General features: G+C 39.8%; 1 protein-coding gene across 8 annotated transcripts in view; it reads right to left on the bottom strand.

Moving 5' to 3' along the window:
• Nucleotides 1-3,366: 3,366 nt before the first annotated feature.
• gab1 (GRB2-associated binding protein 1) overlaps nucleotides 3,367-24,389 on the bottom strand; it is a 52,587-nt gene continuing 31,564 nt past the window's right edge. For 5 of the 8 annotated variants that reach the window (XM_088302660.1, XM_088302664.1, XM_088302665.1 and 2 more), the window contains 12 exons: nucleotides 20,911-21,039; nucleotides 20,324-20,489; nucleotides 18,229-18,445; nucleotides 16,591-16,828; nucleotides 16,096-16,516; nucleotides 15,752-15,846; nucleotides 14,691-14,991; nucleotides 11,876-11,968; nucleotides 10,044-10,137; nucleotides 9,261-9,390; nucleotides 6,368-6,496; nucleotides 3,367-4,502 (listed from right to left, as the gene is read on the bottom strand). In XM_088302660.1, the coding sequence (XP_088158786.1) occupies nucleotides 4,344-4,502; nucleotides 6,368-6,496; nucleotides 9,261-9,390; nucleotides 10,044-10,137; nucleotides 11,876-11,968; nucleotides 14,691-14,991; nucleotides 15,752-15,846; nucleotides 16,096-16,516; nucleotides 16,591-16,828; nucleotides 18,229-18,445; nucleotides 20,324-20,489; nucleotides 20,911-21,039 (2,172 nt within the window). In that variant the 3' untranslated portion in view covers nucleotides 3,367-4,343. Of the gene's footprint in view, nucleotides 4,503-6,367; nucleotides 6,497-7,462; nucleotides 7,539-9,260; nucleotides 9,391-10,043; nucleotides 10,138-11,875; nucleotides 11,969-14,690; nucleotides 14,992-15,751; nucleotides 15,847-16,095; nucleotides 16,517-16,590; nucleotides 16,829-18,228; nucleotides 18,446-20,323; nucleotides 20,490-20,910; nucleotides 21,040-24,389 lie in introns of all 8 variants that reach the window. The other 3 variants (XM_088302661.1, XM_088302663.1, XR_015844646.1) reach the window with 3 other exon arrangements.

Below are 24,389 nucleotides of genomic sequence, written 5' to 3'. Positions count from 1 at the left end.
TGCAAGTAAGTTAAAAATTAATGTTGTCAAGTGACGTCCCTTAATTGACGCGATGAGAGAGAAGAGAAAAACCTACACGGTGCGTCAAGTGCGTACCAGTACGCCTCACATGAAGAAAAGCTCACACCACGTTTGTTTGTTACTGCTTTGAGCACAACTGTCCAACCCTTGTTAAAAAAGTTGGTCAGTGGGGGGTGCTCCTACCTTCAGCAATGCCAGGTGGGTTCAGATAGTCACAGGAAATTGTGCTTATTTGCAACAATTGTGAAGGGATGGTCTCACTTGAGCCTATAGTGAATAGGTAAATCCGCTGTATAAGAAACAAATAAACAATGCTGAAAATTAAGTCTTTTTTTTAGTTAAGAAATCAACATTTTGGTTGCATTATTGCAATGTTTCCCCTGCAAAAAAATACATTTTTGGGGGGGGTAAAAATGAACTATAGACTTTTTTGTGTAAAAAAAATGGCAAAAAGATAATGTATTGTTTCCTGAATTAATATTCTCTAGAAACAAAAAAAAAAATAATAAAATAAAATATTTTAAGGTTCAGGGTTTTTTTGTGTGTGTGTGTGCGTGCAAAAAACAGCTAGATTGCCTCCCAGAAAAAACACAAAAAGATCAAATATGAGCAGATTAAAAAAAAAAAGGCTTCAATATAATGTTCAATGGTTTCAACTAGTATGATGAAACTTTCAAAGCCAGCCACTTAGTCAACCACAATAATATGAAAGACTTGAACTGTGCTACAGCGTGAAAGAAGATTAGATGATGAAAATAGCTGCTCTCCAGCAAGCAGCTCATAAAAAGAGAAACAGGAGCTATTCTTTATGACGGGTCGTTAGCTGGGCATTAATTAGTATTAGTTCTGGTGTGGTTTCAAGTGTCCTCGGCAGAGGACGCATCAATTGGCCACAGCGCAACACAGCCCAATTAGGTCTTGCAGGGCAAATGGGCCTCTGGAGGGGCCTTTGTTCTTCACGCCGCCACTGTGGTCTCCATTATTACCAGGCGCAAATGCATTATTAACACAAGACAAGCCAAATGCTGCTGACTGGTCATTGGCGTTAATGCTATTCATCAAGCAGGGATGACATTAGGAGGAGTCCAGTCACACGATGACTTGTTTCATTTGCCCCCGGAAAAAACAAAACAAAAACAAATTGGAGGGAGCGTTGACAGACGCCGCAACCTTCCTATTCTTGCATTCTTTCCTACTTTGACGTATTCTTCATGGAGCCGTCATATTTTTGCAAGCAGTCCTCGCAAAGCAAACATTGTGATTAACGCAGATGTCTCCGTCACGTTGGCTAACGTTGACGTGCAGCAGATTGGACTATGATGTCTTGCGATTCCCCCGTTGCTTTGCTCAAATGGAATTGCTAAACATTTGGCGTCACTTTGTTAGATGAGAGAATGACAGCTTCGCATATGGCTGCTTTTTCACCCGTTTTCGCTCTTTATTTAAATACCGTTTTGTTTTCAGGTGACGCGTCAGCAGAAGAACAGTTGTATGGTAACGCAAAGTATCGCACCGCACTCATGAACCCGTGGTACATAATGACCTTCACGTGGCTCATCAAGAGCAGGGCTCGAGACATTTTTTTTTTTACTTACCACAGACTGCGGTCAAGCCAGCTCACCCTTGTTTTTCCATTGTCAAACTATGCACTCCAAAAGTCTACACTTTTTCCAAAAATTAAAGGCAGTGCACAAAATACAGTACAAACTTCACAGGATGCTAATAATCGTCTCCAGGAACAAGAATCCTGTGAAATTATTTTCCACTTATTTAAGGAATGTTTTTTAAGGCACTTCCAATATGAGAGAGGAACAAGAATCCATTGGAATTATTTCTACTTAATTGGAATTTTGTTTTAATCTTCATTGGAGGAATTATTTATTTATTTATTTATTTTACATTTATGTGTTGGAAAGTATTTAGCGACAGGTTTAGAATACGAACTCACTAAAAATTTTAGGAGCGGATAGTTTGACTACAGAAAAACGAAATTGTGATTGCTAGGCCGCAGTCAGCAGTGAAATTTTGGAGTGCGCACTGCAAGTTGAAAAATTTTGTCCACTCATTTTCACTTTATCATATGTCGCACACAAAATTATTCATGATTAACAAGGAATTAAAAATCACAACATCATCTGGTTGTACAGGCGTGATTTACTTGCATTGTCTCAAGCATCACACAAACTGAAGTGGTATTAGACCAGGTGTGGGCAAACTACGGCGTGGGGGCCACATGTGGCCCATTAAACATTTTAATCCAGCCCGCCAAACTTGAAAATAATTAAATAAATAAACCTGGTTCATGTTTTATTTTCTAAATACTGAGGTTTTTCAAAGACATATACAGTGTTGTAACGCTTTTGTTCACTTTCATTCAAAATTAAATGTATTTTTTTTTTTCTCCGATGAGGTGAGGTTACCAAAACACTCAATCCACCTGCTCCTGGTCCAGCCACTCTGTCAAATTTTAGAACCCATTGTTGCCCGCCAATCAAAAGGTTTGCCCACCCTAGCTTTAGAAAATAGAAGTTAATTAATAAATAAATAAATAAAATACCAAAACAAATATGCTAGGGTTTCATGTACAATGAAACCTCGTTTAGTGCAGTACGTCCCTGATCGATTCACGATTTGCTTGTTTTCGTCATTATCGTTGCAAACTATTCAATCCACACAAGATGGTGGACATTATCGCCACCTGCAGGACACGGGTGTTCTGCCTTGGCACTTTGCAATCACATGTTACTAGTTTTGCATTTTTTACTTCTTCGGCTTTGAAAAACAACGCTACTTTTACTGCTCTTTTGCTCTCTAGCCATAAATTGAAAGCCATTGTGCTTATGTTGGGCCAGCAAAATAGGCCTTGAAGGACCTGACCGCCAACCACTGGAATTACATTACAACCTTGAGAAGGAGCATCATTCCAAGAGCGCCAACATGAAAGCAGGCAGCAGGGAAGGCAAATTGAATGTTCAGTTCTTCAGATTACAGTGACATCTTGTGGCTATTTCTGGTAAAACATGCAGAGAACAACTACCAAAAATAATTAAAATGTCAGACAGGGATTTATGGTGGCAACTGGCAAGCATGCATTAAATGTCTCACCATTAGTGTAACACTTGGTATACTTTTCTAAATACTGTATTATGAGCATTATTACTTAATTATTACCAATTATATCTTAATGTATGTAAAAAATAAAATCATTTTGTGGAACATTTTTGTTGCCTTTGACATCACAGTGAGATTGCCGTCGCTCTCATAGTCAGAGGTTCAACCAAAAAATTTTAATCGCTCTCCAAACAGTGTGAAAAATACATTTATTAAACAAAAGAGCACACATGCTTGAGTTTGGATTTTATTTAGTCCACATAGAAATTTGTACATTTTTCTTGCACGATTAAAAAAAATGAGCCTCATCCACTTGGCAACTCATTATCACAAAGAAACTGCAGGCGGAATCAAAACGTCCAATGAAGGTGAATTTATTCAGCTTTTTAAGTAGACACATTTAAAAAAAAAAAAAAAAAGATACATGTTAAATGTAATCAATGGCAAAAAAAAAATGTACAGCTTTGACGGCACACTTTTGGGATGTTTCACAGGTTAATAAGGCCATTTTGTCTTCCTGACGATAGTAACCATTCTGAAATAAACCATAGAGGGGTCGGAAATGAGGCGAATGGACCGTGGAAACATTCGACGTCCAGAGAATACGACGCTAAAATAAATTAGTGATGACTTTTACAGTTCATTAGTATGCGTACCTGATTTTGACGCTCCGAACTTATTTCATACCTTTCGCATAACTTATAGAAAAAGTGGCGGCGTTGTTGTAAAAGCTCACAGTAAATGAGTCCGATAATTGCCATAATCAACAATAACGGTGCGTCGTCACCATACCACTAGGATTCTACCCTGCAGAATCTGCGCACCTTCCGAGTCGAACATGCTAAATATTCCGTACAAATAACAAGGACACTTATTCCGATTTATATACATAACACTTTTTGTACAGTCGTCCGCCACGTCGACGGACTCCAATCATAAGCGAAACTCAAACCGAAGCCCTTGTTGCCACGAGTTCCGTCTTTTCCCTCCTAATCATTTTCCTGCCGCTGTTTGCAGCTAGCATCTTTCAACCAGTGGTGATAGAAAAACCCTGCTAGTAAAAGTTGACGAATGATCGTGGTTGGTCCGGGCGCTCCGCCGACTTCCGCAAAATCCCGCCGGCAGTGCAAAAACTAGAAGATGGCGGAGTGGCTACGGAAACGCTGCGAAGGACAAGTTTCGGGTGCGATCACGACAAAAAAAGAAAAAAGTCACTTGGCTCCTTTGGATGTCGTGTCCGTTTCCGTGGATTGGCGGCCATCGTTCCAGGCCTCGCGGGTGCTCTTAAGGGCTTGCGTCCGTTGCTGGTCCACAACCACGTAGTCCACGCGCTCGTCTGACGCCGCCATGCCGGAGCCATTGCTCTTCATCTAAAGATGTGGTGAAAGAGAGAAATTTGGGACAAATGTAGGCACAACAAATGGTATTGTATTGCGGGGGGGAGGGGGGAGGGTGACAGAACACTACTGGAGCAGGGTACACGCATACCATAATCAGTACTTTGAAGCGAATCATATTCAGAAATGTGTAGTAATATATATGCATGTTTAGAATAGGGTCAGACCAAAACATTAAAACATAAGACAAAGATAATGACATGCACACAATACGCACCTCAGAGAGGGACAGAAAATAAATAAATAAATAAATCAGCTGATTTAGCTCCCTGTTGTATAACAGTCAACTGTTCTGCCTGTAATTTATATCTTTTTTTTTCTTTTTAATTAATCAGCTAATTTATTGGTTAATCAAATACAGGAAGTCCTCAGGTTACGACGTTTAATTTTTTTTTTGCCCCCAATGCAACCTTTTTTTTTTTTTTTTTTTTTTTTTTTTTACAATGACAGTCTGAACGGTTCATTAATTTTTTTTCAAATCCCAATTGGGCCACTTTCATATGTAGTCCTAGATTGGATATGTGTGGGATTTTTTTGGAACGCGACAGCAGCCGAACGGCCAGGTCGCGTGTATCCGTTATTGGCGTCATCCAGAGCCCAAAATGCGTTCTGCGTGTGCCCTGCACAAACGAGAGTGCTTGCAGCTGGTAGATCGAATCTGCAAAGTTGTTTTGAGTAACAGTATTAACTTTCTGTTTTACTTTAATTTAATCCCACTTGAAACCTGAAGCATAAAGTGGACATGGTGATAGCAATAATTCAATCACAATTCTTTTTAAGGACGCCAATGACGTGACGTCTCTATGAAATGAGATTGAAAATCCTTGCCTCATCATTACCGTCAAATACTTTATTTCTACCTTCTACTTTCTTACTTCTATCGAATCGCTCCTCTGTAGATAGCATTTGTAAAGTAACGAGAACGCTGACACAAAAACCTTTTTCACATGATTTTTCACATAACTTTTCAGCAGTGTTGGTAAGTACAGTATCGTGTTTATTTATTTTTTCATTATTTTAATACATTTAATGTTATTAATATGAGGTATAATAGGAGCATTGGTATATTTATTTAGCGATTTAGGGAGTATTAAAGGGTTAATTCCGATTTACACGGAAATTCAGTTTACATTGAGAGGTATGAATGGAACTTGTTCATAAATTGACCACTTCCTGTATGGTACTCTGCCAAAAAAAAAAATCAGTATCAGTCGGCCCCTAATATATACAGAAAGGTTACAGTATATCGCAGACGCTAGTACACCTATCACAATTTTTAAATATATTATTACTTAATGTAATGGGACAAAAGTGAAGAAATGACACTTTGTTACAATGTAGTCGATGTATAGCTTGTATAATGTATATTTGCTGAATAAAGTTGACATGTTAAAAATAATAATACATTTCAGAGCTGTAATTGCAATACTGTAATACTTTGAAACCGCAATATTTTTGCTCACAGTTATCATACTGTCAGAATTTGGTAACGGTATTCCAGTGAGGCAGCTGAAAAGATTCTCATTTACAATTCCGACCTGGGTCAAGACAACCTTAGACTGACTACTTTACTTAGTACTATAGCGTCATTTCTTTAGCGTGAAGATATGATGAACTATTTGCAAAAAAGGTGAGGTAGTCCTTTTCATGAGATCATGGATATATCATAAATAGCGCTTTTGTGATTTTTCTAGACTGTCAAAAACATTAAGTTGTTTGAGGAAAATGGACATAAGTATAAATACAACATATCAACTTCTGCTCAGGAATTGAATGCTAATTGATCATTCAGCCTTCAAAACAAAATCGAGATGCGCTTTGAACAAACGTCAGCCTACCTTCCGAGGTGGAGTGGACTTGCCAGAGTCCAGGTCCAAATCCAAATACTCCACCTGCTTGTCTCCTTTGGTCTTCACCATGGGGCTGCTCCCGCCGTCCACAGTCATCGGTGCGCCCAGCTTTGTGCTCTACAGTCACAACAAATAAAAATATTGTCTCATTGATAGAAGAGGAAAAGGGCAACTACAGTGATGGAAAACTCACTCTTGTGCTGTCACAATAACAACAAAATTGTTCCACTTGACAAATTTGAGCAATAAAACGTCTTAAATATACTGTAAAAATTATAATTGAATATTACAGTGGAAACTCTCAAGCCGAACAATTTGGAACTAAACTACATTCATGAGGTTCGACACTAATCAGTGTTCAACTTGTTTTTACACCAGTATGACAGTTAACGATGCAAGTATTTTTACTTCAATAATTATTTTATTATGGCAACAGTTTGAGCCAGGAACAGATTCATTCAAATTGCACAATTTCCTAATAGTAAAAAATATTTTCAATCGCAGATAAAGTGTTTAACTTATTTTTACACTTGTAAGAGTTAATAATGCACAAATGTTACATAAAATTTAACATTTTAAAAATTTACGGTGCCTACAGTTTGACAAAGGGAAACATTCTCTTAAATTACAAATGAAAATGGTTAAAATGATTTTTGGACTTGTATGTAAAAAAAAAGATGCAGAAAATTGCTTAAAAAAATCTTATGTTGTTGATGAATGGTTTATGATGGGGCCAGTTTCACACAGGAATTGACTAATCTTAATTAAAAAAAAAAAACATTCGACTTTGGTTGTTCCACTGTAACTAAAAATAGAAAATGTAAGTAAAAGCACTCATTTAGATTTTTTTTTGTGGTCATTTTGAGCCCATTGTGACAACACTTGACGGATTCGGACCTTCATGTTGTGTTAATCGTGTAAACTACATATAAGGTGGAATCATTAGAACTAGGATGGTGAAATACCAAATCAACATACGTGCAGCTAACACCTCTAATCAAATAAAAAAAAAAAATCCACTTCAAGAAACCACAAACACCCAATTGGTGGCGCTGACACGTTCCAACCAACCACCCTGCTCACCTCCTCTACGGTGTCAAGTTCCTCCACCTCCCTCTTTATGGGGGTGATGGGGACCGTGCAGTAGAAGGACTCCTCTCTACGCAAAAAGCGGGAGGAAGGGGCGGCAGAGGAAAGAGGAGAAGAGCAGGTAAAACAAATGGAGGCAAAGAAACCAAGAACTTGAGGGATTACTACGCAGGAAGGAGAGGCGATGGGTGAGTGGCTGGAAAAGGCGAACAAAAGCATTCAAAAACAGGAATGGAAATTTGACTTAATGTTTCACTGATGTGTTAAAAGACATTCAATCAAGGGACAAAAGTTAAACACAAAAAAAAGAAGGAAAAAAAGACAAAACAAGAGTTCTTCCAAGAACTGAAAACCTGGAAAGCAGAGGAACAGAAATAGAGGAAAAAAAGGAAAGTTGAACAACAGCAGGGAGGAAAAAAGGAGGAGTCCATCTGGAGTGTCCACCACACTGTAATGTTTGGCTTGGGGAGATGAGCAGGGACTCTAAAATTGGAATACTGCCCCTTGAGGGAATGTCGACTATGCAGTAACAGCGTAAAGCCTACAATTTGAACGGCCATTTTAAGTTCTGATTTTTAAATGATTGGACGGATACTTTTTAGATTTGGACTTTTATTCAGTTGTATTGTGAACTGTACAATTTTCACGTATTTAAATAATGAACACAGTGGAACCTCCAATATCCAATGAACGGCTAAAATTTGGAACGGGAGCTACTTCAGAGGTTGTCGGCGGTCACATATTTAGAGGATTTGTTTGTATGTGTCATATAAATACTGTAGCTATAATCTTTTTACTATATTTTGGAAGTGTCAGTGCTTTATTTTTTTTTTATAAATGTTTCATTTGTCAGTCAGAATAATTAGCTCGTTGTTTAAAAAGTATAATTATATGAAATGTTTTATGAAACATGATGTTGCACATGTCGAAATGGTAAAGCTAGAAATGCGTTTGCTTTATTGTTGTAATCTGCACTTTAAGTGATTACTTTAACACAACACTTGTGTGGCAGAATTTCTTGTCGTGAAGGCTTTCAAGACTGTGCGTGAAGCTTTCAAGACGGCGGACGATGCGCCAGTGCATGTGCTGAATCTCCTGCTACTTTGGCTTTCTTCTCTATTCACAGTGCTTGGTGCTATTCTGACTGAGTCTCTGCTGATTTAGGATCGCCAATCTTTGTTGCATTTTCAACAATTTCTTGGAAGTTTGGGTGCGTTTGATAATGGTGGTGAGAAGACGTTGCCTCCATTTCTGGCAGACATTCCGGCTGATCTCTCCCGCGTTCACGCACTCCCTTTACGTCGGAAGCGCCGCCGCGGAAAACAACGCAGTTAGCTGGTGAAGCTAAAACGGACCCCGGCAACTCGTGCTTGAAACTAGTTGTCGGCGATCCCGAAACCCCACGACATTACTGCCTCCATCTTTCAAGGGAATTTCTTCATGCATGTTGATTGGAAAAGGCTTGCAGTCCTGTTGCCCCCCACAAGTATTGCATTGTTAAATGCCCAATCATTGACAAACAAAACATATACTATGTATAACCTGAGAGAGCTTTTTCTTTCCTGGAATTCCTCTATCTGACAAAGACGACGTCTTAATTGAACTGTTGCCACCTGACTATTCCTTCTTCTTATTTCCCCATTCATCTTGATAATAAATGTTATTAACGTTCTATTCAAACAAATTGGAGGCACCACTGTTAAGAAACAACCTACAAAGATCACATTTTTAAATTGGAGTACAATGTCTTATATATGTCGACAATTGTTAGGAATAGTTGTGTGTTACATACTGGTTCATCTGACTGGTTCTTCATATTAGAGAGCATGGCTACATAATTCTCATCACTGTCCTCGGAGTCAGTGCTGGAGGCGGTGCTATGCACTGACGGGGGCCGGGCGGGCATGGGGAACCTAGAGAGACTGAGCAGCATTCACAATGTTTACACAACAAACACACGACCAGGAAAACACACACCCCTCTATGGGGAACGCAAAAACATGAGACCACAACAGGCCCTGCGACATTCAACAGAAATAGCGCTCAGCACGCAGTGTTACATAAGTGTCGGGGGGATCCCCGGGATGAGCCGAGTTGTGGTCACCAATGTCAACTACATGACTGCATGAAAGGTTAGTGGCTACTTTCGAATTATCTACTCAACATTATATAAAAAAAAAAAGGGATAGACATAAAAAATAGGATGTGTTCACACTCAGTGTCTTTTCTCAGCGCAAAAAAAAAAAGTTAAAGAGGAAGAAAGTGTCCAAATATCATCATCAGTTAACTAAAGGCTTTAGCTACATGGCGCTATCAGATATCTTCGTATAGACAGCTGTCCGAGTACAGCCGCCTAGTGGAAACATTCAGTTTGTAAATTATTTTGTTTTACTGCGGCGAGGTTTATTTGTTCAACAATTATTTGATAATGTACTAAATTTGATGAAATGCGTACTAAGCTTTTATTTCGAGGATTCTGCAACTGCCCGGATTGTGTGAACACACCCTCGGCTCTAGTCAGCACTACTAATGAAGAAAAGAATAAATAAATCATCAAGAAAAGATGCACACTTACTCCCGAGCGAAGGAGCGAGTCACGGGCGATCGCACCGGCGTGCAGGGCTCCTCCCATTCGGGCAGTGGTTTGATCTCCAGTGGAGCGGGTTTTCCTGAAACAACGCACACCGGGTCACTCATGCAACATGATGGACAATTAGTTCTAATAGAAAACAAAACAAGGCAATGTTAGTGGGGCGTTAATGGTGGTTTATTTTAAACAAACATCAGTTGTGACCTTTATGTCATGTATGAAAGCATGCTAGTTATATAACGCGTCATACTTTACTGTATTCATTTACTTGACTACGAGTGAAGCATTTATTTCTGAAATAATATTAAATCATATTTTGGGTACATTTCAATTTATGTCAAATATGAGCCGACTTCAAAACACAATATCGGGACTACCGTATTGTGAAGAAACGGAACAAAATGGCAGAATATAAAACATGGACCAAAACATTATTAAACAAAAAACATTTGTCTACAAATTAAGAGGGCTTGAGTTCTTTTTCTCTTGACAGGACAAAAAAGATATCCATTTGAAGATGTTCAAGATATTACTTTAACGTTGAATCATTTGGTGCTACTGTTTTGGTTAACAACAGTTCAAAGAAGGCTCTGGCTTGTTGAGTAACTTGAGAGTTCGCTGGCAGCTTTCTGGCTAAGCCGTTAGCCGCTCGACAAACTGAGTAACTTGGAGTTAATTGTGGGCATTGGCAGCTTGCGTAGGAATATTCTTGTGCTTATTTTGTGAATATTTTCTCCATAGAAAAACATCACTTTGCTGACATCTAGTGAGATCTTGGTTCCAAGCCACCATGTCAAACTGAGAGGGGGAACATCATTAAGTCAAGCTATACCGTCGTGTTCTGTACAACCCAGGGAACAACACAATTCTTTTTTAAAGAAAACAAAATCCCAATTCAAGGGGGGGATTTTACAGGGGATTTAAAAGAAACATTTTTCAAATTGTTTCGACATTTAGCAGTACCATATCTATCGCCTCTTTCATATATTATGTGTCACATAGTGTAAGTAAAAGTACATTTAAAAGCAGTTATAGAGTTAAAGTGATTTCAAATAAAGTATAGGAATAAAAAATAGCTTACTAAAAATTATGAAAGGATCCTAGAGTGCAAAAACAAAAGTTTTAAAAACAATTTTAAAAATATCCTGAAAGACCTTAATCATAGATTTAAGATTAAGAATTGTTACTAAACCTAAATTATTATTTTAACCTGGATTTATAAGAATTTAGACTTTGATATGTTTTGAGTCTTTACTCATTCATATTATTTACACGGATAATAAAGACTACCAGTAAATCTGAGGGCTGTATTATACACATGTGCAAAGAAAAAAAAATGCTCTTTATGGTAATTTGGGGGGGGGAGTATTAAATACAGGTCCGTGTTATTCACATTTTGCGGTAGTAGTAAAAACTGCTTGCGGCATCTAGATGTATTTTTTTCACAGCAAGGCTCGGTGCCCATCGACCGTGAATAGCATGGTTTTGTGAAGATTTAAAGTGTTTTTGCAGAAACCGCCAAAAGTCAGCAATGTCAGCAGGATGGGGGAGAAAATCTAGTCAGGTATATTGATTTAATATTAAATAAACGTCAAAGTTAGTCGGGAGTTAGTGATGCCGATGTCAAATGTATGCCACTCCTATGAGAGAGTGAATTATGATGTCATAAGACATGGTTGTCAAAAATTGCTGTCCATTCTTTTGTGACAGAGATGAGAGAACCCAAACACCACTGTAAACATGCAAAAAAAAAAAAAAAAAAGTCAAGAGAAAGACAAGTCAAGAGGACTTAATTGGGTTCAGTGAAGAGTACCTACCCTTGCGTCGTCCCCGCGGGAATTCCCCTACAGTTTGGGAGTCGGTTCGCTCTAAACCAACACCCTTTGCTCTTATTACTTTAGGACTCTGACCTGATTGGCAAAAGAAGACTGAATCATTTCAAATCACATTATTGCCAACTTCCCTGCCATGCAAAGTCGCTCGACGCCCAGATCATCGCGCCCCCACCCGCTGATTATGATTGTCATGACAACACAAGAGCCATGCTCCCCCACCCAGGAAAAACATGCACCACACGGCTTCCCACACAAAGACTGACATCACAGCTGTGCATGCATGACGAGCTGTGCAGAAGCACGGAGAGTCCTCGGAGGCGTGATGCGACAAGAAAAAAAAAGTGTTCTCGTCTGACACGCACATGGCGCTCATGCAACATTGACAACTCTCAATGTTTTGGATAATTAACTTGGTCAATCTAAATATTTTTTTTTATAATAATTGAGAGGCTAGGCTAGGCAACCCTTAATTTTTCTGATAGGTTTGGTTGGTCAGAATAAAAGTAAAGCTAAATGAAGTTGTAATTTAACAAGAATAAAGTCTGATGAGAGGAAGTCCAGATTAAATGAGGCTTAAATTGAATTAGTTCAAGATGAAAAGTCAGAATACAACAAAGAGTAATAATTTTACAAGAATAATGTTGCATAAACGTGTGAAACAAACTGTATTTTTAAGGACTGACTGTATAAAGTTGGAATATTCATAGAGAAAAATGAAATTGTAACAATAAAAAGTGCAGTATTCCTCAAAAAGTTATGAAAAGTCATTTTAAAAGTTAATTTTAGAAAAACAAAGTCACAATATTGAGTAAAGAAATTGATTTTACAAGTGTAATATTGGAATATAAAGAAAAAGTTACTTTAGTAGCAATAATATATTAAAAAAATCCACAATAAGAAGCAATAGAAAAATGCATAGTTTAACATAACTAAACACCTAACATTAGGAGATTGTATGAAGAGCAGATTCATGCAGATGAGTTTCAAAGCTCCCTTTGACGGAAATGTCCGCACACATTTTTGCGACTCATTTGACAAAGTCATTTTCCGGTTACGTTGCGACGATGTCATGTTTTTCATGTTATGTGTTTCAAAGGAATAAATTGCAAACCATGACGTCCACTTTGCAGCCACTGAGCTGCATCGCTCTTTACTGAGCATCGACATGTGTCTCGAGTGCATGGGCCGTTACACTTCTTGTCTCCTACCAAATAGGTTGTGTGTGGGAACTCATACTGTATAATCTGTACCACAAAAATATGAGTACCATCAGACACCTAGGAATTAGGGTTCAAGGCTCGCTCAAGTCCTGTTTCCTCATCGTGGTTTCCGTAATCAACATTCGTTTCGATGTCCTCTCTGAACCCCCCGCTACACAGCGTTTGGCCCGCATGGTAAGTCCCCCTCGCTATAAGCTCCCTCATCAAAGAGCTCCATTCACGCGCGAGAAACAAAGGGGATAGAAGGTGACCACTCCGAGTTGAGCCACCCCATGTCACGGGGAAACAAACCCCCCACTCCACCTCTGGCTCCTTCTTCCAAAACAGACTGCAGGGCCTCAGGTTCAAGAGCCCTTTGACAAGGAGTTTGCTGTGTTTAAATTTAAGAGAATGTCACGAGGACCCTAACTAATTCATGTGGTGTGGTCAAGTTAGTGCATTTGGTACTTAAAACATTAAGAAGAGACAACAAATCAGACACACAAATTGGTTAAGGTTAACAGACAGCTCGTCAGCGACATATACTGGAAAGTCGACACACACCAACCCCGCAAGCACCCCGCAAAATAGTGAGACAGTGGTACCTTCAAGTTCCTGCCGTTGGCCTTATAATGGAAAATTGACTTTTTTTGTTTTGAAATGTAATAATATTGCTAGGTCTCTAAATTGCCTGGCTTGATTTTACAAAGAAAACATGGAAATGAAAATGTGGAATTTTAGGTTAAAAAAAAGATTTACCGAGCCCCCATAAAAACCTGTCGAACTTTACAATAAAAAAGAGAATTTTACATAAATGAAAGCTTAGTATTGCAAGGAAAATAGTAACCTTACAACTCAAAATATAGCAATTTTATGAGAAAAAAGGTTTGAATTCTACAAAAATTGGGACAAATATTTATGGGATAAAAATTACGAGGAAAAATAATATAGTTTTACTCTATTAAATTTATAATATTCCAACAAGAACAAAATAATGAAATGAAAATTACTTCTTACAAAAGTTTGTTTTTAAATTTTATGCTAAAGAAAATGGGAATTTTACAAAATCATAATATTGTAATTATATATTGAGAAAAAGATTTGATTTCATGAGAGAAAAAAAAGCATTCAACTTAAATATAGACTCGAGTGGTACCAGAGAGAAAAATGATAATTTTAGCAGATTTTTGTATTTTTCTTTTTTATTTTACAAAAGTAAAATAAAATTAGGAATGATAAAGCCATAAACGGCATGAAAAATTAAAATATTAAGAGAAAGAAAGTTGCATTTCATTGATAATAAAGTGCTATTTTTAAAAAAATATATATAATTATAGTAAAAAAGAAAAATCTGAATTTTACATTTAAAAAAAATTGCTTTACTTGACGAGCCAAAATGCAAATTCCATTCCTTATTCAAGTGCTTTAGCTTTTCTAATCTATTAACAATGACTTCCTGCTTGTATTATACTTTCAATTATTTGTTAAAATGTGATATAAAAGACTTTCTGGACAGTGGACTAAATTAAATTTGGGGATGCGTTGAACCTTGGAGGTACCAATGCAGCGACAAGACTGGTTGTAAGGCATGGGTCCACCTTTGCGATCTGGTTTGAGGTTTCGGTCCACAGGCGGCGGCTGGCAGTCGCTGGGCATGGGCCTCCGCGGTGGCGTCTTGGGACTGGAACGGAAGCCCATGTGGGCGGGCGGCGGCACTTGCTTGCCCAGCGAGGAGAACTCCATGGTGCTCGGCGTCATGGGCACATAGTTGGTCTCGTGAGTGGGCTCCGATAGGCTGCCCGAGTGATGGTGGGACGGGGAATTGGCGCTCATGGGGACGTAGTTCTGGTCCACCTCCTCAGTGGACTGGCTGCCCACAGGCACCATGCCTTTATTTTTCTAGAAAAGACCAGCGATATGTGGTTACAAGAATTTTAAAGCTGATCGCTTCAATAATGCTTATTTCAATCAAATAACTAGTTTGGTGTGTGCATTTGCCAAACCTCCCAACTTTCCCAGGATCCTGACATTTCAGATGTCTAATCATTCCTTCCCATGAAAAAATAAACTAAAATCTTGTTTTTTATGGTGAATCAATGCTATCATGGGAAAAGAGTTGTCATTTTGCAAGAGAAACAGTCAAAACATACAGTAAAAAAAATGAGTTCGCATTATTAGTATTTTAAGTTTTAATAGAATATTCGTATTTCAATATAAGATGAAATTCAATGTTTCTGAAAAGTTGGCAAAAATGTAAACATTTTTTTCTTTAAAACAAAAATATCATAAAATCACAAAACAATAAAGTATTAATATGAGAATGTAGTAGCAATGATGTTCATAAAGTCACTTTTTTTCAATCAATTCTACAAGAATAAGTCATGATTTTAGGGGAAAAATATCATTTAGAAAAAAAAATCTTCGGAACAATGAAGCGCCAATAGTACCTTTAAAAGGTTGCAACCTTATGCTTAAAGTTGCAAACTTACAAGACTAAAGTGATAATGGTAGAAGGAAAACAAAATCCTTGCCATAAGAATGATTTGTAAGTAATATGAGAAAATAGTTAAAACTACACAAGAATAAACTTTTTTTCTGGAGTGCTTAACCCACCAATACCATACAAGTCAGAGTGTAGCTGTAGACTTGTAGAACTCACAAAGTAGCTGTTGAAACTTTCGTTGAAGTCAAATGAGCAGCTCTTGTCAGACGGGAATGATCTGGGAATGTCGTAGCAGTCCTGGGAACCAAAATCTAAAAAGAAAAAATAATAATAAGAAGAATATATATATATATATATATATATATATATATATATATATATATATATATATATATATATATATATATATATATAATACTCGTGATAATAGATAGGAAATTTCACACCATTTCACATATTCCCCAAAGTGTTAAAGCACAGATGAGAACTATCCTCATGCTTACCTGATATCCCTTCTACGGCAATCCCCCCGAATAAACAAATATGCGAGCAATACAAACCTTTGCGTATGCGCGAACAGTCGACAGTTCCGATAGTGTTGCTGCGTAAAGCTTTATTCCCGGCACTTGTTGGTACACAGTAGTTTCCATCAGTCTCTGAGGCCGAGCGAGGCACGTAGTAAGTGTCTGTGGGGGAGCGCTCGGCGGGAGGCGGCGGCTGTCCGGAGGTGGGCTTGGGCGGCCTGGGAGGGGGCACCACGTCCCCGCCGCTCTCCGAGGACGACAAGGTGCGGGGGACCTGGTAGGTAGAGTTAGCCCCGGGCGTGGGCGGGATGTCGTAGCTGATGGACAGGTTGCGCATCTGCGATTCCACGGAGGCCTTCCGCGAGGGCGTGTTGAAGACGTACAGCTCGGACCCGTCGCCGGACAGGTCCGGGTGGGTTGTGGGGGATGAGGCAGATTTGGGGAGAAGCACTGTGTCCTGTGTGAAGGTAGGGAAATTTTAAGTAGGAAACTTCAATTTACCCGAACTTCTCAACCCATTGGCTACCATACCTGAGAGTAGCTGCGGGGTAGGTGGTAAAGACCGTTATCACTCAGGAGGGAGGCGCCCCGCGATGGGGGCGAGTCGTACAGAGACGAAGCGGAGGCGGGGGCCGGGTGCCCGGCAAAGAAGCCGTTCTGAGAGCTGTGCTTGGCCGACGACGTGGATGACGTGGGCGTTCGGTGTGACGGGAGGTTGTCGTTCAGGTCCGTCTCGGAGGAGGTAGACTTGGTACACTCGGCGTGAGCTCTGAGTTGACAAGACAGGAGATGGACGTTTGAGTCAAGGGAAACATTTGTGGAGCTTTACTCTTCGCACTGTGTGTTAGTAATGCTGTATAATGTCAACACGTCATCATTCTCTCAGGAGGGGCGTTTGAATAATAATCCTTCAAATACAACCCCACCGGATACAAAAGTAAGTACAAAGTACAACCTACTACAACTATTACCTCCAACTATGATCATTACAACCCACAACTACCCCAATTACTACCTACAACCTACTATTACAAAATCAATTTACGACTACTACCTATTAAATGTCATCTAAAACTACTAATGACTACTACCATTGCTAGTGCAACAACTACAACCTATCACGATGACTACTAAGATTACCAACTAATACTATCATTACAACATACAACTACTATTACAATTACTACAAACAACTACTACTAATACTAGTACAAAACAAAATTACTTAATACTGCTACATCCACAAAACTACTTAATATTAACACAAACTACTCATTATTACTATCACCTACAACTACAACCACAACACTTAAGACAAGCTGACATTTTTCTTCAACCATCCACTGGCCCCACCTCCCCCACCCAATCAAAAAAAAATCAGTGGGATCTTATATCTCAGGCTACAATCAATGCAACACAACTGTTTTGCTACATTACTGAAAAGCATTCTCTCTTCTATTTTTCTGTACTGTATATACTGGGGCAAGCAGTGACCCTGCAGGTGTGTTACGTGAATTGGTGTTAGAATTTTACAAGTTCCGACTGTCTGAGAAGCCATGAAGGCATTAAAATGTGATTTGGATCAGTGAGCGATTGAATGTGATTGGATGAACAAGTCGAGGGGTGGGGCCTGTGCAACCGTGGACGGCACAAAGAGTTTCCGTTTGGAGACGAGCACCGCGAGATTCAAACTGAAGAAAAAAAATGGAAATGATGATCAATTAGTCGAAGTCAACCTGACTATCATCACCAGGCTGTACTTTGTGAATAACCATGCATTATTAATACAAGTGGATTTATGTGTATGTTTTGGATGGCCAACAGAGTTTCCGGTCATGCAACGATAATTTTACACATGAAATGCTGCTGGTTAATATCAGAACATGCTCCGAAATGGAAGGCCACCATCTTTTGGAAGCTATGGAAATGCGTTTTAGTTTTGGCCGGGTCAAACACCGCACACAAAGCAGGCACTCGCAAGCTCAGTGGCCGGCCACTCACAGACTAGCCTGTGGAGGAAGAGTCCTGCTCTCGCACTCCTCCAGGAGCAAATACTCCCGGTCTCCTTCCAGAAATGAGCGAAGCGGCAACGAGCTACACGAGGCGCAGCAGGAATGAAGAAAGGTGGAAAGACGGGAAGCAGTGCAGGAAGAACCGGGACAGGCTTACCTGTTGGCTTCGGGCTTTTTGCTCTCACAGTTGACCAGCCACAAGTAATCCTGTGGCTCCTCCGTACTGGATTGGGAGTCCAGATGCCGCACGCTGACCGGCTGGTAGGGAGGCGGCAACACCGCCGCCGGGCCCATCACGTTGCCGAGCACCGTGTGCGGAGGGGTGTCCACCACCAGGCCTCCAATGGCAGACTGGTGGCCAGCTTTTGCAGCCTCTAAAAGAAACAGGAGAGAAGGTGGTGGCCATTTTAGCTTGTGTGCATCAGGTAATAGTTTTGGATTATTCAGTAGTTTTTATTTAGTTTTGACTTTAGTTTTTTGTATTATAAAATAAATGTGATAAAATATGCTTCTTATTTGGTGATTTTACATTAATTCCCAGATGTTATTTTAGTAAATATCAGTTTCAAGCTTCATGAAAAAAGTGTTTGAAAATGTGATTTAATTACAGATATGTTTTTTGCGATTAATTAAAAAAATGTAATCGTTTGAAAGCACCAATATATTTTCCATAGCATGACCCTTAAAAGGGCGGCACGGTGGCCGACTGGTTCGCACAATGGCCTCACAGTGCGGAGGAGGTTGCGGGTTTGATTTCGGCTCTGGCCTTCCAGTGTGAACTTTGCATATTCTCCCCGTGCCAGCGTAGGTTTCCTCTGGGCACTCACTCCGGTTTCCTCCCACATTCCAAAAACATGCATTGGAAACTCTAAATTGCCCCAAGGAATGAGTGTGAGCGCGGATGGTTGTTCGCCTATGTGTGCCCTGCAATTGGCTGACAACCAGATCAGGGTGTCCCCCGCCTACTGCCCGATGATAGCTGGAGAGGCTCCAGCACCCCCCGCGACCCTTGTGAGGAGAAGCGGTACAAATAATGGATGCATGCATATATATACATTGTCTGATATCACAGGCTCCAGCGCACCTGCAGCCAGATAATGGATGGATATAAACAAGTATCCAGGATTGAATGTCTGGACCCTGAAAACAAAAATTTGACTGTTCATCTGTTCATTGGGTTTAATACATATTTTCTTGTGGTCAATACTTTTGTGAATTGTCTTGTGAATGCAGATGAGGTGGTCCTACTTAGCCCATATTGTGTTGAGTTGCAACAGATGCCAGGCAGCCAGATCTTGACATTAAATATGATGCCACATAATGATATTTGGAAGCACTGGGGACAGGAAATTAAGTTTTCCAACCTTTTATTTGTCCAACAGTGCATGTGATGTGTGGGAGGAAATTAATACCCAGGTCATGTCACATTGAAGGACTGAATGGATGACAAAGACATCTATGAACAGGCAAACATGCTGATTAGGGCGTTTTTGTGTGTTCTGACTTTATGATTGGAAGAATGTAACATTATTCTCATCAAATCTAAAATAAAATTTTGTAATTAAGGCTTCAATCCCCTTCCATTCTCCCTCCTACTCTAATCAACTTTCTAGATGACTTTTCTCCTCTGTTCAAGGTTCATGGCTTGCTCATCTGTCCGTCTCTACTTACGCAGTTTGTGGAGGCGCTGACTCACGCATACCTGTTGATCATCTATACCTCCCACTCTTACTTTTCTCCTGCCGTCTCGTATCATCAGCGTGATTATGTAGCGTTTTAGCAGCACACTAGCATATACTCACAAGAAAAGAGTAGGAGTGGGCCTGCACAATCACAAGTGCAAGGCGAGAGCAAAAGGGAGAACCAAGGACATTCTTTTGTAAGAAATACTGCGAGAAAAGCAACATGCCAGAATGTTTGTCACGAGCATCTAATTTTCCCACAAGCTCTCACACGGCTGTTTTTAATTAACTAGCGCATGCCAATAAAGGTGACATTCACAAAATAGTGGGATTAACTTGCTGGCCAATTACCATAATTTGCTGCGAAAAATATGCTCTTGTGTATAAAACACCCCCTTAAAAAGCAGTTTTTGTTCTCAGTACTTATGTATAATACAATCCTTTGCTATTGTTCTCAATTTGTTACACTGATTGCCACCTTGGCTAAATGTGAGGCCACGACAGTAACTAAATTGCTATATTTTTTTTCACAACACAAAGCGAATGTATAGTCATAGTTCTGGTACTTACCATCATCGGTGGGGTTGAAGCCGCATATGTCGCAGATGCAGCGCACCCACTTGTTCATCTCCTCCTCGGTGTCAGCCACCAGGTAGAAGACACGGTCGATGGTCTTGATGTCAAAGATGAAGCTGTGCTCTAAGTCCTTCTTGTTGAACGTCAGCCCGGCATCCACCTAGGGCAGGACAAGGGATCCGTCGCATACTGAGCATCACGGCCGAACGAGATCGAAGTGGACCGTCGCAAAAAAAAAAACATTTTGAATTGGTATGTATATATACTGTACTGGGCTCTTTAATGTTGGCCCACAAAAATCATGGCTCAATTGTCAAGGAAGAAGAAGATGGTGACAAATAGGAAACAGTCCAAAATAAGGATGAGCTACATAGAAAAAAAAATAATAAATCAACAGATGAATCAATTACGGAAATATTTGTTAGTTGCAGCCCAACTTATGAACATATTCTACTAAAGTAAGGCCCATCAGCTACTCTTTTAAAAGGCAAAAAGGACAGTTAAAGTTTGCACACTGCAAAGAATCTGTGGCAATACAATTGAAAAAAAGACAAGTATATGCAGGTGAAAAGCAAATGTACCTGCTCGCACAAGTTGAGGTCAATCACGCGGATGGGCTTCTTGGCGTGGTCATTCTTGTAGTACTCCAGCACATCTGGGTCGCCTGTCAAACGGCCACTGCGAAGCATAAACCACCGCTTCTTCCATGCCTGCACAAATAAACAAAAATAGTTGAGGGCGTTCTAATAATAACTAGTGGCAAGTTTTATTTCAAAACACTGGAGATAAAAAGTCTTAACTGGCATGTGGCTGTGTTCTGAATTACTGAATCACACTCAAGTTAAGTAATAGTCAGCAAACACCCACCATCGCTAACACTGCCTCTGATTAATCACAAATAAAGTTCAACTGTTCTAGTAGGACTTTCCTGACTTGGTTGTTGGAATAAAGTTGACCCGAACATTTAACACCTTCTGAAGTATAGAACTCATAATAGAGGCGAGACAAGGTCCTAAACGATGCTCGCCAAAGCTGGCTACTGAGTGAAAGGTGGTGATGTAAAATGCGGACAAAGTTGACCTGACAATATTCTAAGGTGGCTGTATCAAAGTTGAAACAAAAGCGGAATGACGCCTACAGCCCCTTTTGGGCTCTCTCGTCAAAGCTGGCTTTTTTTCCCCATGTCACAGCGTGAAATGTACCGCTGCAATTTTGGGGGACAGAATCAATCTGACACATTACGAGGTAGTTTCCATGTGAACGCGGATGTGATAAGCCTTTCGCTCTTCCTTCTCTTTTTACCGCGATGCCGCGAGGAAAGTAGGGGAAACTAAGTCAACCTAAACTTTGATGGAAGTATTAGAGACGTATATAAGGCGTGGTCAGTGTAGAGTATTCCAAACTTTTTCCACCCTGTTGTGTTCAAAGCTAGCAAGTTACTGCCATTTTGCGGTATGTCAGCGTAAAAGAGGCTATTTCTTTGGCGACAAGCAAGCTGTAGGTCACTTTGCGACTGAGTAATAGTGGCAAGGGTGGGCTGTTTCGTTACAATTTAATGAAGAAAAAAAACAAAAAGCACAGGACTGCTTAACTAAAAACCCAAGTCAGAAGAACTGTTACATAAGAAAAGTGTGCGATGCGACAGATAAGGGCGCATACTTAGCTGTGTGTGAGGAATTTTAACAACAAGCCTTGTTTATTGTCACTTTTGGGAACGACAAGTGCTGGACCCTGAGGACAAGTGCCTGCTTTTCCGGGGTCGCTCTTTGTACGCAGGCCAAGACTCAGCCACAGACTTCTTGAACGCCATTGCAATTTTACCGGCAGCCAAAACCAAAGACCTCGGATGGTCCGTTTTCCATTTCACACAGAGAAACCGACTGCATTAGTCTCATCATGTTAACTGTGACATTTTCCATACCGCCTGTCTTCATTTGAGTTGTAGGTGAGCTGCAGCCTATCACAACTGACTTTAGACAAGAGAAGTGTGCCTTGGATTGAATGACAGAATCACCGGGCACATACAGACAAACAAGTCATCGCACTCATGACAATGAATAACTTTGACTTGTCAATGAATCTAATATGCATGTTTTGGGAGGAAATTGCCAACACAGAGAAAAAGCATGCAAGCAAAAGGAGAACATGCAAACTTCACAAAGGCAAGCCTGAGCCAAGACTGGAGCCACAACCTCAGATTTGTGAGGTGAACCACAAGTACGCCATGCTGCCCAGGTAGCTCTTTTTTTCTCGTCAAAACAAAATGTGTTATGTGTTGCAATGCGTTTGCATGGATCGATCTTTATTTTCAACATGCCTTCAGGTAATACAGAGATGATACAGATACCTGATAACGTGGTCACTGTCGTCATGGATTTAAATTAAACCCGGGGCAATTCAAATGTTCTGGTACCTAAGCAGTTCTGACACCATATTTAAGTGTGAATCACTTAAATATATTTAATCTTCTGTTTGCTTGTATCGATCAAAAAAATAAAAACTCACACTGGAGCATTTGTGTTACTGTTATGGTTTAGAAAAAGGCGAGCGTCCCTCACTTTGCCCTCTGGTACATGACACGGCCATTTTAGGTCAAGTTACCCGCTTGGGGATGCCAAGGGGACATTGAGCTAAGGTTACAACAAGGCAGCCTGGCAAGCAGCCCGGGGAATGGAGATGACTGGCTTGGTCGGATCAAAACAACTTCAACTGTAAGGTGATGTGACGATGGCCAGGAAGCAATTTCAGTATAATAATAATTTTAAAAAAATTATTATTCCACAAAATGGGGGAGGGTGTTAACAAATTCCAAAAGATTTTTAAAAATCTGTAATAACAAGAAGCAATAAAACGGAAAAAAAAAAAAAAAGGCCAACAAAAGCAGTTTGATCCTATTTTTTTCAACATTTTTAAACGTAACAGAAACTACCTGGAGCTTCAACTAAGAATAAAGTAAGATGAAGACCAGGTCAACTCATAATGCAGTCAAACTTTTGTTTTCTTGTCAATCAAACGATGACAGCGTCAATCAAAACCAATTCATACTGTCAAGGTTCAGTCCGTTTCAAGATGACAGACAGATAGGTGGTGAAAGAGTGCTCTCACATTGGCATGCTGTGATTATTTCCAAACGCTCATCCATCTGTGGGCTTTCACACTGTTTTTCCAAACGCACATTGATTTTCTTGCGCAGAATCATATCCCCTAAATACGATAACGAAATGGCCATGAGGAGTCATACTTACTAAGACCTAATGCCTGAAATGTAGGCAGGCTGTCTTGAAAGTATTGTGAAATTGTAGTCATCTGATGGGTTTTGCCACCACTGGTTGTTTAGATGGGACTGTGGCGGGACATAGCGTGACACTGTCTAACACACAACAAAGTCAACTGCGGTACACAAAACAACAATGACGGGCCATCTGACATGTGTTCGTTCTATTTGCGTGTTACTGCTTATTTCAGGACGATCACAAGGCCTGATGTCACACAGAAGCAGAAGCAGAATGCAGATCATTAGGTGCACCCTATTATTAGGCACAATATTAATGAACGGGTCATTTAACTCATTTAATCCAGAAAATTTATATATACACATCTTCAGAAATTAGGTCCCCGCCTACCAAAGACGTATTTATACGCTTTACGTTCATTTTTATATAAGAGTGTATAAGAGGGTCTCACGCAGTTTCTAACTGAAGGATAAGGCTTGAATGCATTGCTATCTAAAAAAAAAAAAAAAACAGCCAGCAGGTGGCAGCAAGTAAAAGATTAGACAGTAATCATGCAAGGCTCATGTTGAAGAAGAAAAGAATGAGTACTTGTAGGAGTGGGTGTGGTGGAGTACTGTGGTGAGAGCGGAGAGAGCATTGTAGTAGTACTAATAGCAATGGAAAAAATAAAATAATTAAACCGAGAGGCTTTTTGACAAAAAAAAAAAAAAGAAGCATCCACATTCAAGGAAGACGTCCAATCGTCGCGCATCAAGCAATGACAATTCGTTCGGCGAACAAAGTAGTCTGAGATCGGCATGACAAAGACATACAGATACATGCATTTG

Source organism: Idiotropiscis lumnitzeri, chromosome 8 (genome assembly GCF_059441095.1).
Source record: "Idiotropiscis lumnitzeri isolate Australia: NSW breed Sydney's pygmy pipehorse chromosome 8, RoL_Ilum_1.0, whole genome shotgun sequence".
NCBI lineage: Eukaryota > Metazoa > Chordata > Actinopteri > Syngnathiformes > Syngnathidae > Idiotropiscis > Idiotropiscis lumnitzeri.
Note: the sequence above shows the minus strand (reverse complement) of the source record. Positions and strands in the feature narration are given on the sequence as shown.